Here is an 18,076-nt window from a genome sequence, read left to right on the forward strand (position 1 = left end):
AAGCTCATCTGTCCATTGTAGGAGCTTTCAGCGGTGGGCAGGGGTCAGCATGGACACTCTGACCGCTCTGCAGCTACCCCTCCCCATGCTCATCAACGAGCCATGGGCGTCCATGACCCTGTCGCCGGTTCACCGGTCGTCCTTCCTTAGAGCACTTTTGGTAGGTACTAACCACTGCATAGCGGGAATAGCCCACAAGACCTGCGGTTGTGGAGATGCTCTGACCCAGTCGTCCAGCATCACAATGTGCTCCTTGTCAAAGTGGCTCAGATCCTTACGCTGCTTCAACACATCAACTTCAACAACTGACTGTTCACTTGCTGCCTCATACATCCCACCCCTTGACAGGTGCCATTGGAACCAGATGATCAATGTTATTCACTTCACCTGTCACTGGTTTTAATGTCGTGGCTGATCGGTGTATATACTTACTAGCTCTTTGCAATTCAGTACCCAACTAAGGTAGGTCAAAGAGATGGTTAGATTGACCGCTAAGTATTGTATGGAAAACACAAGTGCGTAAGTGGAGTTTCATGGTATTGCGACACCGGATGCATTGGAATGATTTAGCTCACTGGCTTTGCCTTATAACCGTGAAATGGAGTGTGTGTGTGTGCATTGAAAGATGCAGTGTGTATAATTTACATAATGGATTTGGCAGGAATGGAATATAATATACATAAGAATATTTTAAGTGTCTAATCCCATGAAAATAAGAATCGTGTTTTTGTTACCTTAAGGTGAGCCGTTTTTATCTACATAGGGAGCGGGTACGTCTCACATAGGCCGCCATGTTGCACGGCCATGTTTCTTCTACAGTAGCCCAGAATGGACAAACCAAACACTGGCTCTTGAGGGGGACTTTCACATTTTTTGCATTTTTTGTGAGTTTCGCAACCACGGGGAGGGGTATCCAGTTGGTTGCGATGGACCACGAGATGCCACTAAATTCTACACACTGCACCTTTAAGCCAAGAGCAAAACATAATGAGCCACGACCGGAAAAAAAACGTCAAAATGTTTTCCGCAGCTTTCACGCAGAGCCTGTGCGAGACAAACAAGTGGACCTGCGTGGGAAAAACACGGCGTCGACTCGACTCGCTCCCCGGTTTGAATGCAGATCACACGGGCGCGTGAAAGTCGCATCAAAGCGAGGGAAGCGGGAGCGGCCTCATCACTGCAACGCGCGGAGCGCCGCCGCCGCGCGTTTCCACAGGAGCTCCCGCTGGCGCCTCAGGCGGGAGAGCGGAAGGCAACGCAACTTACAAGCTCTCATAATCAAAACATCTTTCATGTGAAGGATCCGCACCGCGGCAGCGCTGCCGCTCATCCACCGCTCAGACGCTTCATTCACGCACGCAAACGCCGTGGAGGAGCTCTGCTCGCCGCCAAGGAGAAGCTCTGGCCTGCCTCTGGGGACGGCGCTTTTGTTGCGTGCATCTCTGAGGGCGAGTGATTTGTCGTCCGGTATGAGTTTGGAGGTGCCGACACGTCTGAAGGCAGAGGGCTCTCTTGGTGGGCGCAGCTTTCCGCAACTATAACCGTATCATGAATAACCCTCCCGAATTCCCCCCAAGGATTAATAAAGTGACACAGCTTTCATTACATAAATGTGGGGAAATAACTCACACACACACACACACACACACACACACACACACACACACACACACACACACACACACACACACTCTAAATATTAGTTATACCTAAATTTGAAATCAAAGTAATAATAGTAAGTGGGATTAAAAAAATTGCAAATAGGTCAAATATATTAACTAAATAAAAGTTCATAAGTTAACAGTTCGTCAACATCGGCTCATCATCCGTTTTGTAGGCTCCAATAACTTTTTGATATTGGTGATTTTATTTCATCTTTTCTAATCCAGTCATTTCAGTAAAACGTTTTGAATCATGTAACGGTGTCAGGTGGTTGTACCTCTTGAGGTGTACACTGGATTGCGGTTTATTGAATGCCATGCCAATATAGGTCATATAAAGAACCCAAACCTCCCAGCTTCCTAATTTATCCTCGTTGCAAAGTGAAGATGAATACCCCCGCCGGGCGGGGGCGCCACACGCACGCTCACACTTATTTGCACGCGTACACGAAAACACATGCGATCCTCACGAACTTATAGACACACACGCGCACAAATCACACAAACAGAAATTGCCCGTTCTCCCTCTACTGTACCTACGGAGCCTAACACAGCCTCTGACCGCCGTAAAAAGTGAGAGCTGTAATTCACAGCATTCCTCAAATTGTGGTCCTGACACTGCCTGTCGCACCGAATCAGAGTTTAGATCAAGGAGGGGTCTGCAGATGTCACCCACATTAAGAACAGAGCCTCTATGCGCCACACACACACACACACACACACACACACACACACACACACACACACACACACACACACACACATGCACACACGCACACACGCACGCACACACACGCACGCACACGCACACACTCCCATTGGAGCATGTACGCCTCCTATCGATCCAGCAGTGATTGATGTCCCACACGGTGTGATTCAGCGCCTCCCGCCTTGCTCACCTCCCTAAAACCAGGGCGGGCTTAATAAAACACTGCAGCTGTGGCGGACGACTGCAGCCAGTCTGCTGCCTTGTGGGGCCCCTCCTCCACCCCTCCCGTTGACCCGGCCTCCTGCGCCCGGCGGTGGCTGCTTTTTTTTGTGGGGGTCATTATCGTCATCAACCGCTTCACGAAACCGTCGCAATTACGTTCAAAACCGTACCGCTTTTTTTTTTATTACCCTCAACCTTCCTGCAAGATGGTCAAATAATTATGCTTCTGATCTGTGGTGGCCCCTTGGCCCTCTGAAGAGGCCTTTTGAAGCCTCGAGTTTGGGTTCGGGCAACGGGGGGCGGAGGTGGTCGGAGGCGGTCGGAGGAAGGAGGAAACCCTTCAGCCCGGGGTCCGACCCAAAAACCGCGAGTCGAAGTTGAAGTAGCGAGGCTCCTGAGAGCCACATTTATCAACCCTGTATTTCGAGTGAGAAGTCTCTCACCTGCAGTTTGAGGGACACCGGCCTTGGCTTCAGCACTTTGCCAGAACCTTTGCTGCTGGTTGCTGCTCGGTTCGATACTCTGACAAAATGTACTTATTCTAAGTCGCTTTGGACAAAAGCGTCTGCTAAATGACGTCATGTAAATTAAATGTACTACTTGTTACTACATAGTACAACAAATAAAATACACTTTCGTGTCGCTGGGAAAATGGCAGGAACATCGAACATCTCGGTCGTTTTTCTAACTACCCGAAGCAGTTATTAACACTACAAATGATACATCACACTGCTTTCTCAGAAAACAATGTGGGTGCTACAGACATGCCGCCCTTGGTAACGATGAATACGGATGAGAATCAGAGAGGTGGAAGACAAGGAAATTAGTAATATTCAATTTCAACACGCATCTTCAGGTGTCGTCTCGGATGGCAAAGTGACGCGAACTGCCATGTGATGAGATCCCTGATTGGCCTGAAGTGCACACGGATACCTGGTGTTACAGGTGGAATTACAGGCAGCCTGGGGTACCCTGTTACACACCGCCGTAACACCGTGCACGAATTTGGGGCGGGCCCAAAAACTGTACTTTCCTTAAAGAGGACCTGTTACTTCTTTTTACACAAGTTCATACAGCTCTCTGCCGTCCACCAAAACATGCCTTTGGAGTTTGTTGCTGAAAACACTTCTCAGATTGTGCATTCTAACCTTTATAACATGCCTCCCAAACCCTCTTGTTCCAGAACGGGCTGTTTATTGTTTGTGTGACGAGCCACCCTCCCGAGGCCCCGAGGCCTGTGAGACACAGGGGTTTGAGCATTGCTTCCGGTCGCATTGTAATGACTCCGCCACGTTCACTGATTTCACCTCGTCGTTCCACCAAAACCAGTTAATAAGCAACTCGGTCGCTGAATCTTCACTCGAATCAGATCTACAAGGCCTCATTTAAAAGTTTGTCTTGAGAAATTAATGAATACATCTGCAATAAAACCCACAGGGTTATTACTGGTTTGGTTTGGAGAAAGGCGCAGCCCATGGGATGGAGCAGATGAGCATATGAAGCCATCGGTGACGAGCTGACGTCAGATCGTGCAGAGAGCAGATAAAGACCTTTGAAAACCGAGCGTTGACAGCGGTGGAATCCTGAACGTTCTGTTCACAGCCATTACTCTGTCATTAGCTGACCTCATTATGTGACACACAATAGGAACATCACCCACTAACATTATAGGAACGACAGAAAATAAGGAAAAACAAAATAGGTCGATGTTGGGGGGCGCCCAACATCGACCTATTTTGTATTCTAAAAAAATAATAATCTCTTTTTCTTTATACAATTGTTTTCCTTCTCTTCTTGGCTTGGCGCCCCCCGCGGACGACGGGCGCCCCGTTGAAAGCGGGCACGCGGCCTGTGCGCCGGGCCGGCCCCGCATGGCCGTACGCGTCACATTGACGAGCCCGATGCCGTCTGTAATGAGGACCAGAGGGGCCCGTTCTCTCCCACACTCCCTGGTAACACAGGCTCCTCATGTGTGGCGGTGCCGACGCTGATGACGTGGATTCACACACTTCCTCTCAAAAGCTTTCTTGGCAAAGTTCATTTATTTGTTTATTTTTTACGCCGCTATGACTCCACCCCCACCCCCACCCCCACCCCTCCTCTGTTGTTCTCAGCTCTCAGCTGGCTCAATCTCCTTTCTTCCACTTGGTAAAATAAAGCCGCCCATATATTCCCCCGCGCTTATTTATCTCAGTGCGGGCCCTCCAGACTTATTCTTTGTCTTTTGGTATTTACCCACAGCCGTCCCCGCTCCGCACCCCGGAGGCGGTTTCTAGGTCAGTGTCGAGCCCCCACCCGGGCGCTCCTCGCTTTGGCCCCGTTGTTTCTGCTCCGGTCGCTCCGGCCTGACCTGACCTCAGGACCGGAGCGCGGGAGGAAAGCGAGAGGGCGAGGGAGAAGGAGAGAGAGAGAGAGAGACAGAGAGAGACAGAGAGAGACGGAGGCCCCGGTCCATCACTCGTGTCAGATGAGCACGGCGGAGGAGGGGGAGGGCCGCCGCTAATGTGCACTGTATCATTCATAGCAGTAATACTGGCATCACTTGCTGCTAAATGGCGCCATTTGTCAGGGGGAGAGGCTGCGTGCCACAATGCTCCAGATAAGCACCGCCAGGCTGCCCTCGCCGCACTACAGTATGCCACCAATACACCCACTGCGAGGGCTTTGCATGAGGTGTCATTATCCCTCCTTGCTCTGTGGGGACTGAAGAGCAGGGAATCGAACCTGTACCGTTTTATTATTCCGCTAGTGTCAATGAAGGGCTGTGGATGCGGCCCGGCGTGGGAGAAGCTTTGCAAAAATCCGTAGCAGCATATTGTTTTTCACACCGTAACACGCACACACCTGGTTGTGAGCATGCGTGTGATTAAAAAGGTGACGTTTCTGTACTTACACACTTCACGAGTCCCTGTCCCGCCGAGCTAATGGCGCCGGGGTTCGGTATCAAATGGTCATTTGTTATTCTCCACTCGAGCACGCATCCAGCAGCCTGGAGAAGACCGCTCTTCCGTAGTTGACAGCGTTAGAAGAAAACTAGAGAGAGGGGGAAAAAATAAGTTATTATTGATGACTCTGTAGTAAAAATACTTAATTCGCGACGTCTCCAACCAAATTATAACTCATACTGAAAGCAGCTGAATTTGCATAAATCTCATTAGGCGCCTTGAGAGGGGGTTCATAAATCGTTATATTAATTAGTCATTTTTGCCACCCTTTTATGGGAAAATGGGGTGTATTAATAAAATGAGAGGGGGTGTGTGATTGTGGAGCCTAATTGGTCGTTGTGTAAAGCATTTTTGGCCGGCAGTGACAGGTGTAATTTAGTTTGGCTTCACCTCTATTGTCTGGCAGGGTAAAGCCACTTTCACACCGCGGTGGCAAAAATCATTTGCGTTTTGCAAGGTTGGGGGCGTAAGGCTCCGTGGGAAGGTGTGTGACGGATGGGGCTCGTGTCCAAAAACAAGTCGGACAAACACACACTTGGCAGACGTGGCAACATCTGAGATAACTGTAAAATCTCACCAAATCATATGCCCCTCCAGACATTCTCAACCTGGGGGTTGCGACCCCATGTGGGGTCACATCATAATGTATAAGGGGTCGTAGGACATTTGTGAGACGGATATATTGCTAGTACATGGATAATTTTTTTATAAAAAAATGTACTTAAATAGAAAGTCTCTTTGTACCAGGAGGATTAAATTAAATTTGTCGTCTGCATTTGACCCCGGAGCAGTGGGCAGCCGTAGTGCAGCGCCCGTGGACCAACTCCAGCTCTTTTGCCAGTGCCTTGCTCAGGGGCACCGACAGGATATTTAACCGCTGACATCCACGACTTTTGGTGGTGGGAGGAAAGCGGAGCAGCTGGAGAAAAAACATGCAAAAGCACCTGGGACTGCCGGGAATCAAAGCCAGGACCTCCTTGCTGTGAGGCAGCGCCGCTAATTACTGAGCCACCGTGCGGCAGCTTTGAACCACGTCATCATTTCTATATAACAACATCAACATGGAGCTGCCTCCACGTTCTATGATATGATAAAGTAGCCTATGCAATACCCAGCATACCCAGATAAAAATAAAAGGTAAAAGGGAAGAAAGTGTGACACAATCTCTAGTTTCTGTTTTCACAAGAGGTTTGGAACCAAAAATGGCTCACGGGCCGAAAAATGGTTAAGAGTCCAAGTGCTACCGGCCAGGGATATGTTGTCTGTCAACGTGGAAACAGCTTGAGATCAAAATGGTGCTTTCGTAAGTTTAAGAGATATACAGCAGATATATCAGAACAACGTCATGTCATGTCGTGTTGTCTTCGGTGCGTCTTGCACGTCAGCTGCGTCTCGTCTCCTTACGGCGCTTTTACCACCTCTCCTGGCTCTTTGGTTAAACTCAGGCCAGTAAATGAGCCACGTGCCCCCGGGTCAGCGGGTCCCGCGGCCGTCTTTGAAGTCGCTCCTTGCCGCAGCCCCACCCGCCCTGACACATCTGTCCAGCATGGTGGATTAGCCGTCCTGGCTGTGCTCCACCCCTGGGTTTGATTAGCCAGCCTGTCTGGGCTCCATGTCTGTGATGAATGAAGCCTGTGAACCGCTACAGCTCCAATTAAAATCACTCCGCTCCCTCTGACCCCTCACGTTCCTTTGTGTGTGTGTGTGTGCGTGCGTGTGTGCGTGAGTGTGTGTGTGTGTGTCTGTGTGTGCGTGTGTGTACGTGGGTATGTCTGTGTGTGCGTGTGTGTTGTTGGTATGTACACATTGTTGACAACTTGCACAATCCTTTTGTTCTATTTACATTACTGTTGCATCATTGAACAAGTTTAAAGCACTAGTCATGGGTCTGCATAGTTGAAAGTACGTGGCGCTCATAAAATATGGAATCCCAACCACCTCGATGTGGGTCGTATCGGACAGCGCCGCACTTATTCTCATTTAATGTGACGCCCGCTTTCTGCCGCTGTTCCCCGGGTTTTTGGTCTTGTTTTTGTTTTGTTTTCCGACATTGACAAGAATCCTCCCCGCATTGTCGACGATTGTCTTGATTTGCGGCGAAGAGTCGGGGCGATAAAATTGGGCTTGGGAAAGAGGGGGAGGAGAGCAGGTTAGGACGCGGCGTTCTGAGCGGAGCCCAGCTGGAAGCGAAGCGAGGTTTGAGTTGTAACTTTAATAACAATATGGGCGCCTTCCGTTTCACGCCGGTCCTTACGTGATTTAGAGAGCGGTTCCCAGAAACGACCATCCAGGCGGAGAACGTACCTGGCCTCGGTTCAACTTTACCGGTAATTGCTCGCATGTCAACTTGCACACCGGCCTTTTGGCAGAAACTAGCTGACTGTTTGGATGCCGGGGCGATCATACAACTTTTTTCTCTGTACGGTTACCTCAAGGTGTGAAACACAACCATAGCATGTGAGGCGGCGCGGCTACGGAGCCGCCGACTTTGGCTCGACTCTGCCCACGGCCGACGTGGCGGGACCCCGACGTGACCTCTGGATGTCCGACTGTTTCCGTGGCAGGTTCGTCTGTGGCGCACCTGAGGGCAGAGGACCCTGAAGGAGAGCCTCTCATCTACGGGGTGGTGGGGGAGGAGGCCACCAAGTACTTTGCTGTGAACAAAGAGACCGGAGTGGTCTGGCTGCGGCAGCCCCTTGACCGCGAGGTAAGAGCCGCGCAAGAGCACGCACACGCACGCACACGCACGCACACACACACACACACACACACGTGCGCGCACAACGATCACCAAAGTAAAAGCGTCACACACTGTGAGAATGAAAGGGAGAAAGAAGAGAGGGATGCCTGAGTTCTGTCCGGCGGTTTCTCTTTTGTGCGGCCTGGGGTCTTCCTGTACTGCATGTCCATGTCCAAGCTGGTGCTGACGGCTGTCTCTGTCTCTGTCTCTGTCTCTGTCTCTGTCTCTGTCTCTGTCTCTGTCTCTGTCTCCGCCTCCACCAGACCAAGTCGGAGATGCAGGTGGAGTTCTCCGTGAGCGACAGCCAAGGGGTAAGAGGCAGATTTGCACCGTGATCACAGCTTTGATTTGTTTCATCGCAGCCCTGACAAGCCTGAGCACCTCCCTGGCTGCCGGACCACGAGGCACACAGATGGGCACCCTCCACCCCCCCCCCCCCCCCCGATTTAATTTTTCTCCCTCTCTCAAATGCCATTTTTCACTCTTGCGCTCACACCGTGTTGCCGATGAAACATATTGACTGTACCACCTACGCCGCCGCAAAACGACAGTATATCTTTACTGTTTGATTATATATGAATCATTAGTTTCAGTGGCTGGATGAGGCCTGACGTCAGATGTCCTCTGCCGCCAGGTGGTCAAGGACACGGTGAACATCCAGATCGGAGACGTCAACGATAACGCCCCGAGTTTCCACGGGCAGCCCTACACCATCCACATACCGGAGGTACGGTCAGCACGGTTTACTTCACTGCCCCCTGGCACCGATTGAACAACGTCCGAATGCTGTGTTTTGTTTGTTTTCACACCGCAGAAAAAAAAAACACAGACACAATACTGCAAAACGCTCCTAACTATGAAATCCTCTTTGAGGCTCGGGCACATGCATCTGGTTAAATTAAGAAAATGGATTATTGCAAAAATTGGAAAGTTGCCATCGTCAGAACTCCATTGGAATGTGTTTTAACGATTCACCCGGCGTGTTATTTCCGCATCCATATGGTCCTACCCACAAATTAAGTTGTGGGGTTTTTTTATTTTTATTAATTTTTTCTTTAGGAGAGGGAGAGAAAGAGCATGATTGGCTTTCATGACGGAAAGGAAAAAAGGAAAACCTCCCCGCAGTGCAGAGCTCAATCTCCCTGCTCCCTCCTCAGCTCCTCTCTGTCCTCCTCTAAAGCTGCTACCTCTCTCCTCAGCTCTCATTTCCTTCTTCCTTCTCTTTGCCCTTCTTCCCTCATCTAATCCTTGATATGAAGTAATTGCCGGAGTGGAGTGGAGGACTTCAAACAGGGTCTGAAATCTATCACACACACACGCGCGCACACACAAACACACACGCACGCACAAACACACACACACACGCGCACACACACACGCACACACTCACGCGTGCATGCATGTCTTGTTGTGTTTATATTGAGCACATACCCTCTCCGAGTCTTCACCAAATCTTCAAAGCCACTGCCTTTTTCTCTATCCAATCCATGAAGTCAAGCAAATAAAAGGGAGAATGAAGGACTGTTTAGAGGAGGCTGTTTAGTCCGCTCTGCAGAAAGCTTCTCTCAGGCCAACGCAGCCGGAGCCAGGTGGCGTGGAAATCAACTCCACCGGCAGCGGGGCCCGGCGTAGCCTGCGGAAGGCTATTAAACTGACCTGTTTGACCCTGCGCGGATGACATATCGCTCATCCTCCAGCATTGCTCAGTGAATTACTACTTATGTCCTTTCTACACAATTTTAGCCCATCTGGGCCAATGACACATGGTTGTAAATAAGCGGTTGTAATGGCCTTCTACTCAAATTACTTAAATTGTCTGAAGGGGTCAGTACAGTTTAAATAAAGACCCAGTAGATCTACTGTAGGTACAGAGACTGCGATTTCCATTTCAAAATTCAGCAAGTAGTCCCACCCAAGTGGCATTACCACCGACTGTTTGAGCCACTGGGGTTGGGCTCATGGCCAACTCCAGTTTGGCACCTTGCCGCGAGATGCTGTCTTCCGGAAACCTCTAATTGAATGGAAATCGATGGAAAAAAAAGAACCTTCTTGCTATAAATACGCTATCAATAGCTGAGTCTCGGGGTGTGAATTTGAATATGATTGTTCCGTAAAAATTGTCAAGTCTCTCGTTCCCTCCATGGACTGCGTGGGGATTTCACTCTCCCCATTTCTGCACATCAACACTCTGTCTGCCCAAATTGGCGACTCCGGCTTCTGTTTGCTGCCAAGATGGTGGGGAGTGAAAAATCCAAATTCGAGGCTAAGCCGCTACCTGCATTTTTCCCTTCAAACAGTCTTTGGTCCCAACACGTGCATTCAGAGCTGCTGCTGTAATTGACGCTGTTCTTCAGCGTTCTCTGCAGACTTTCCGGGGGCTTCCTCGCCACTGCGCGCTCTTCTCCCCCGCCCGTTTTTTCTTTTCTCTCTCTCTCTCTCTCTCTTATCTTCGCTCCCCACAACTTTTCCATCCCTGCATTTTTATGGCCTCATTACTTCCGGGACCTCAGGTGACCTCAGGCCGCAGGCAGAGCAAACACCCTGTGACATCGCTCCATCAAGCTGTCACTCACTGGAGCGGCCGCAGTAAGTGGCCAGTCAGGGCTTTTGATGCCATCAGCAGTACGAGGCCCCCCGCCGCTCGACAACAACAACAAAAACAAAAAAAGTGCAAGACATTGTCAGGAAGTGGGAGAGAGAAGGGGTGATTGATGTGATTTATGTAAAGGGGATCACAGAACGGTGAAAGTGAAAAGAGGTTGTTGAGTACCAAGCAAAGGTCTCCGGTGACGACTTTTAATGCCGGCACACCGACACAGAACCGGGAGTTGGAAAGTTCTCGAGACATTATCGTACCCTAGGCCAGGGCCACATGACGTGCTTTTTTTCAACGGCAATGGAACGATGTATCAGCGCACATTTAACCACTGAAATTTGCAGATTTTCTGTCTCTTCGCACAAAATAACAACTACTGCGTTTGGGGAGCACAGATCTAAGTACGGGGAACGGACCAACGTGGTTTTAAGGTTCCAATTTGCGGTTCCAGAGTCAAAATGTATTTATTTATTTATTGAGTGCATGTAGCAGACGCTTTTGTCCAAAGCGACTTACAAGAAGTACATTTGACTCAAGAAAGAGAAACCACAACATATCATAGTCGATATAGTAGGAAACATTTAAAAAAAAATGTTTGAGGCTCTCATTTGAGCATAGTGGCTGCTACATAGCAAGGACAAGTGCATAGTAAGTACTACAATTTAAGTGCGAGTGAACAGACCATTGTTTATTATTATTATTTTTTTGTTTTGTTTTGTTTTGTGAGTGTGTCTGTGTAAGTGTGGAGGTGTGTGAGGGATGGAAGGGGTCAGGGTCAGGCTATGCGGAGTCAAGGCGAAGTTTGAACAGGTGGGTCTTGAGTCTCTTGCGGAAAGTAGTGAGTGACTCTGCTGTTCTGACGTCGGCCAGGAGCTCGTTCCACCACTGAGGCGCCAGAACAGAGAAGAGTCGTGACTTTGCTGAGCGAGCATCGTTTGCTCCTAGCGATGGCGGTACCAGCCGGCCAGTTGAGGTAGTGGAGCGGAGTGATCGCGCTGGGGCGTGTGGTCTGGCCAGCGTTTGGAGGTAGATGGGTGCAGTTTTATTGACCGCCTTGAAGGCGGGGAGCAAGTGAAGGTCACGGAGGAGGGGGATTACATGGGCGAATTTTGCTTAAGTTGAACACATGGCGTGCTGCGGCATTCTGGATACGCTGCAAGGGTTTGATCGTAGAGGCAGGGAGTCCAGTCAGGAGGGAGTTGCAGTAGTCCAGGCGCGAGATGAAAGGTGCTTGGACCAAGAGCTGTGTTGCTTCCTGCATGAGGAAACAGCGGATCCTGTGGATGTTGTAGAGCGCAAATCTACAGGATCGGGCCACAGCAGTAATGTTGGCGGAGCAGGATAGTTTGTTTTCGAGGATCCCGCCCAGGTTCCTCGCGATCGATGAAGGTGATACTGTGATGTCCTCGACAGTGACTCAGAGGTCCATGTGAGGGTTGTCCTTCCCTGGGATGAAGAGTAGTTCGGTTTTCTCTAGGTTCAGCTTGAGGAGATGTCCAGTTGCCCAAGTGGAGATGTCTGCCAGACACTCTGAGACGCAGGTTGCAGTGTAGATGTTGGGGGATGGGGGAAAAGAGAGGGACAGGTGGGTGTCATCTGCCTAAGAAAGAAACGTGTGAGGTGATAATTAAGCATAGTGATCGAGTGTATAGGGAGAACAGAAGTGGTCCTAATACTGAGCCTTGGGGGACACCGGTGTCGAGAGTGCAGGGTTTGGATGGGGAGCCGTTCCAAGTGACCTGGTAGGTGCGGCTTGTCAGGTAGGATGAGGACCAGGATAGAGCAGAGTCAGCAATGCCACGTTCAGCCAGAGTGGAGAGGAGGATTGGGTGATGAACTGTGTCGAACACAGCAGACAGGTCAGAATGAGGACCGGTGGGAGGGACGAAGGGAGGGACGATGGGAGGGACGATGGGAGGGACGATGGGAGGGACGATGGGAGGGACGATGGGAGGGACGATGCTCTGGCAACGTGGAGGGACTCGGTCACAGAGAGGAGGGCCGTCTCGGTGGAGTGTGCAGTCCTGAAGCCTGACTGATGGGGGTCAAGGAGGTTGTTTTGAGAACGATAGGAGGGCAGTTGGTTGTAGACCAGGGTTGTTCCAGGGTTTTAGAAAGAAATGAAAGAAGAGATGCAGGTCTGTCGTTTTTGATGTCGACTGGGTTAATGGTGGGTTTCTTTAGGAGTGGCTTTATTGTGGCAGTCTGTTGGAAAAAGGCCTGAAGTGAGGGAGGAGCTGCTCAGGGTGGTGAGGAATGGCAGGATGTCATGTGAGATGTCTTGGAGAAGGGGGGGAGGGGATTGGGCCAAGGGAACAGGTGGTGGCAGGGTTAGACCTAACCAGCGTGTGGACGACTTCAGAAGAGAGAGGGGTAAGGCAGGTAAGGCCAACAGAGGAGGGGGGTGGGGGAGATGCCTTCTGGATGGTCATAGGGGTAAATGAGGAGCTGAGTGATCAGCCGTGGGGGGGGGAGTTGGCTGGATTTGGCTGATGAGACAGTGGAGGTGAGGTCAGAGGGGAGGTGATGGTAGTGAGCGAGGTCATCAGCACTGCCTGATTTCTTCCATTTTCTCTCCGCTGCTCGCGGCTCTGTGCTGTTAGCGCCAAGGGACTGGGGCAGCCGAGGAGGCGGGGAGACGATCGCCCTGGTCGGGAGGTGAGGCGAGAGAGAGAGTCTAGAAGGGAGGAGAGGGGAGATAGCAGAGTGGAGGAGGCTTCCTCGGTGGACATGAGCGTGAATTGCTCACTCGGTGGTCTCGAGGAGAGAACAGTTGAGGAGAGAGTAGAGGGAGAGAGGGATTCCAGGTTGCCGCAGGTGGTGACGGTAAATATCTTATAGACATTTTTTTAGAACCAAAACAAGCATGGATGCCACGCCGCTCGCTGCTGCTGGGGTTGTTTGTGCAGCGAACCTGCAGCGCTGACGTTCTACACCCATCAGAACCTCACCAGTCCTTCCTCCATCTCACAAGTCCACGCTCGACCCGATAAAATCAAACATGGCTCATTGAACCGTGACCCGGATGATTGGGATCGTACATAGAGACAGATTTGAGTCTTTCACTCACACACACATATCGATGACAGCTACGATTCGACGGCGCGACTAACCCGGCACCGCCTACACTCCGCCCAATCTCAAATTGTTGCCAAATCAGCTGTGAAAATCACATAATGTGGCCCTAGCTTAAGGAAGATGGAAAAAGGAATTGGGAAATATCTCCAGGCAATGCCCTATATGACAATGGTGGATGATGATGCCTTGCTCCTGCAGTGGGGTGATGTATACCACATAGTGTTTTAGTCCACCTCTAAAAGAACGGATCATTTGTGAGTCAAACAGCACCTCATCTTGCACTTTTAGCATTCATCTCTAATATGATTTGTTCTTATTTTACATTGACAGATTGATTGTTGATAATTGATAATACATTTTGGTGGGGAATTCGGGCCATTTATTTAGTCCAGTATTTTTTTTATTAAATTCCACTCCATCTTGCTCATTATTGTTTTCCTTGACACTCGCCGTGAAATTCCACCATCGATATGACTTGGTTCGGGGACAGAATAGATTCTACGACTGACTTTAGCTTGGCCACATAACAGTGGCACACAGACAGGATTAAATATATTGGCAAACAGGCAGACAGGCAAGAAGGCTCCAAGTGATAGATAGCCAAACTTTGAGCTTATCTGTTCACTGTCTCCCCATTCTGTCAGGCAGGTCGGCAAATCCCTCCTCAGCTCCTATTTTCTGTTGGCCATATCTCAATGTCCCTTTCTAAGCTAAGCCCCGGTGAACTACTGCTCATGGTAGAGAACATGGCCTGTGGGGTAAGCTTGGCTTAATCTGAAAGTAATTATCCAAAGATAATAACTAAAAATACCAACAAGTCTGTTTTGATATCATTCAGTTACATTCCAAAATGCAAAGAGGTGATTTGGTCTGGTATGATCCTCGTTTACTTGATCCCTGATCAATAGGAGTACAGTCGCCCACTGCCAGTAGGATACCTCCCTAAAAACTCATGTAGTACTGTAGTAATTCAATTATACTGCGCATGCAGAGGTCCAATTTAGGTGCAAAGCGTACATTTGATCGTTGGATACTCTTCGGAACCCACAATGCCATTTCAAAAGGAGAAATACAATCAGCTTTTACATCAATGGGAATGGAAAAGCTGTTCCATCCTGGAAAACAGCCTCTTTGAATCAAAGACTAAGGGCTTTCTTATTGGGGTTTATTTTATTCTCTATTTTGTACCTCCACGGACATTAATCGGCCTTCATAACCTCTTCAGAATTCTCTGATGGAGTTTTATTATTTTTTGTACAGCTACATCCTTTGGAGTTGGACCTTGGTAAGAAGTCATACAGTACCATCCCAGGTTTAGCTGCCTTCTTGTATCCCAAAAGGCATGTATCCCCACAGAAACCTGAATTAATACTAATACTAATTAATACTAATTAATTCTACAAATATTAAGATCTATTTACTCACATTGCACAGTTGAAAGCTGTTGTTTTCGACTGTGGTCGTATATGACCCCAAAATCTGCCTTTAAAGCAGAACTATGTTACTCTTGGTATTTGGGATCTGGCGCCACTACAGTTTCTGAGTGCAATTGCACTACTGAAAAAAATGTATTTTACCGGACAAATCTGAACCTTATCGGTCAGTTATGATCTACACCTAGGTTACAGCGGCCCTTGCACGCACCTCGCCGCTTCAGCGAGCACTCGGCCCGCGGCTCCCCAGGAGCTTCTCTCCCATGGGGATTGGCCCCCTGCTCCTGGTGAAGGCACCAGATGTGCTCAGCCTGGCGGAACGCCGCTCGCCGGCTGACGTGCGGGTGTCCCACCCCCGGACCGTCTCATCGACACCGTCGGAGAGGTGGAGCGGCTACGTTTTGCATTAGCATTATGACCGGACATTTTGAGCGGCAAGTTTATTTTTTCCTTTACTTTACCAGGCAAAAAAACAGTAATTACCGGAGCCATACATCAAGCAAGTGCGGTAATGCCGTAAAGCATAACGCACTTCTCCTGCGGTTTTCGTACCAGAACACCAAAGTTACATAGTTCGGGGGGTGCTTGGGAATGAAAGTGGCGCCATTCTCCATATTACAAGTCAGTGTACCATAAAAATGCTTCTGAAGCTTATTTTCAGGTAAAAAGGTTACGTAGTGTTGCTTTAAAGTAAGGATGAATTCTCACACACAGGGTTGGATCTGACCCCACTCTGTTTCTGGAGGGTTCAATTAAATAGTATGACTGAGTAGCAGTATTTCACACACATGTATACACGCAGGCACGCACGCACGCACACACGCACACACGCACGCATGCACACATACTACACCAAACCTGAACATAATGAATGCAGGTGCCTCCATACAGGTGTAGTGCACCATACAAGCCAGCAATGAACATCCTCTCACGCTCTGTGGCATGTGACTGAAGTGCATCTCCATTTAGATATATGGGAAGCACATCAGTAAATTGGGTCGGAAATGGTCGTCAAAAGTGCACATTGGATGACCATGGCACCCGTGCATTAGTGCGATGTGTAAGGAAAAACAAAAGAGCGACTCTTCCTCAGGTGACTGAGAGTGTCAGTGCAGAACGTGATCAGACTGTGCAGCAGTAGGAACAGTCCGTCAACAAGTGTTGGAATTACAGGGTAGGCAGGGGGGGCTCAACCCCCCCCCCCCCCTTCACCGAAAGACTTGAACTCCCCTGAGGGGGGGGGGGGGTGTTCATGAAAAGTAATCATTTTATAAACGTTATCTTACTAAAAACAATATATATCTGCACTCCTACAATGGTTGATGAAAGTTAAAACTTGCACTGTGTTGGAAGTATGAGCGCTATATACTGTTGATTATTATTATATTATTATAATTTTTTTATATACGTATTATTATTATTATTATTATAATTATTATATAATTATTATTATTATTATTATTATTATTATTATTATTATTGTTGTTGTTATTTATTTATTCATTTATTTATGTATTTATTTTTTACAACTGCGTGCCAACCTATTTCATTCTGCATCTTTTGGAAGAAACCAATACCATAGGGAACAGAGCAAACAATTATAGTAATAAGATTAAAATAAAATAATAAAGAAATCCAGATATCAAAAATCTGGTGGACCAGCTTCAATGGCCATGACACCCTGGACATGGATGTAACGGTGAGACATGTGTCCATGCGGCATGCAACACTAAACAACATAACAAATCCTCAGTAATCCTCAGTTTGGGACAAGTGGGCGGTTGCATGAGTGGCGTAGACCAAGAGAACGGTAGAGACCTAAGTTCTTGAGCCACCACAGAGAGGGCGTCCGGTGGCTCTGTTGGGCTGTGGGGGGCATTTTCCTGGCCGGGTTGGAGTCCCACGTGTTTAGAGGGACGAGTCACAGCAGATCGATACAAAGCTATTGAGAGTGATCGTCTTTATCCTATGATGAAACATTTTGATCCTGATTTGAGTGGAGCGGTCTCTGCCCCCATCGACAGGGCACCAGGGGTCACTGAATGCTTTAATGACTTATGAAAATGAGGTAAAATCAAACGCTAGAGCCTTCGCAGCCATTCCCGTCATTAAATACGAAAGTTGAATTTGTGTCAAAGGACACATGTCACAGGGAAATAAGCCTCACAGGATTAATTGATTAATTAACAACCACACCGCTGAGCCCAACACACACACACACACACACACACACACACACACACACACACACACACACACACACACACGCTCCCCTGTGTGGGGAGGCTACAACTTGGATTTAAGGCCACAATGATTTTGGTATCATCTCCGCCGGTCTGTCCTGGGGGTGTAATTGAATCTAGCGGTTTGCTGAGCTGAGCGCTTGGCTGGATGACAGGCACAGGCCTCAGAGAGAATTCCACCTGACACTAAGACCCTGAGCCTTATATGGGGGGACTGGAGGAGGGGGGATTTAGGAATGAAGAGACGGGAAATGAGTTGAGGAGCCACCGTAGTCCCCCAACCAATGCAACTTAGAATGAATCAAGGATTCACTCATTGACAGGAATTGACATTGCCACTAATATAGGACGCTATGGCAGAGTTTTGGTGGGTCTGTTGAGGTAAGTTTCTCACTGATTCGATCCTGCGATCCTGATGGAGGTGTGAGCCCGAACCTCAATGTACAGAA

The 18,076-nt window shown here is 48.9% G+C and overlaps 1 protein-coding gene across 1 annotated transcript in view; it reads left to right on the top strand.

Annotated features, from left to right (window-relative positions):
- The window catches only part of cdh23 (cadherin-related 23), a gene marked incomplete at both ends in the record, with an annotated part of 178,831 nt that overhangs the window by 27,606 nt on the left and 133,149 nt on the right, over positions 1-18,076 (top strand). The window contains 3 exons of the mRNA XM_080016469.1: positions 8,102-8,244; positions 8,541-8,588; positions 8,912-9,004. Of these exons, the coding sequence (XP_079872595.1) occupies positions 8,102-8,244; positions 8,541-8,588; positions 8,912-9,004 (284 nt within the window). The remainder of the gene's footprint in view (positions 1-8,101; positions 8,245-8,540; positions 8,589-8,911; positions 9,005-18,076) is intronic.

This window comes from Zeus faber, assembly GCF_960531495.2.
Source record: "Zeus faber genome assembly, chromosome: 16".
NCBI classification, from domain to species: domain Eukaryota; kingdom Metazoa; phylum Chordata; class Actinopteri; order Zeiformes; family Zeidae; genus Zeus; species Zeus faber.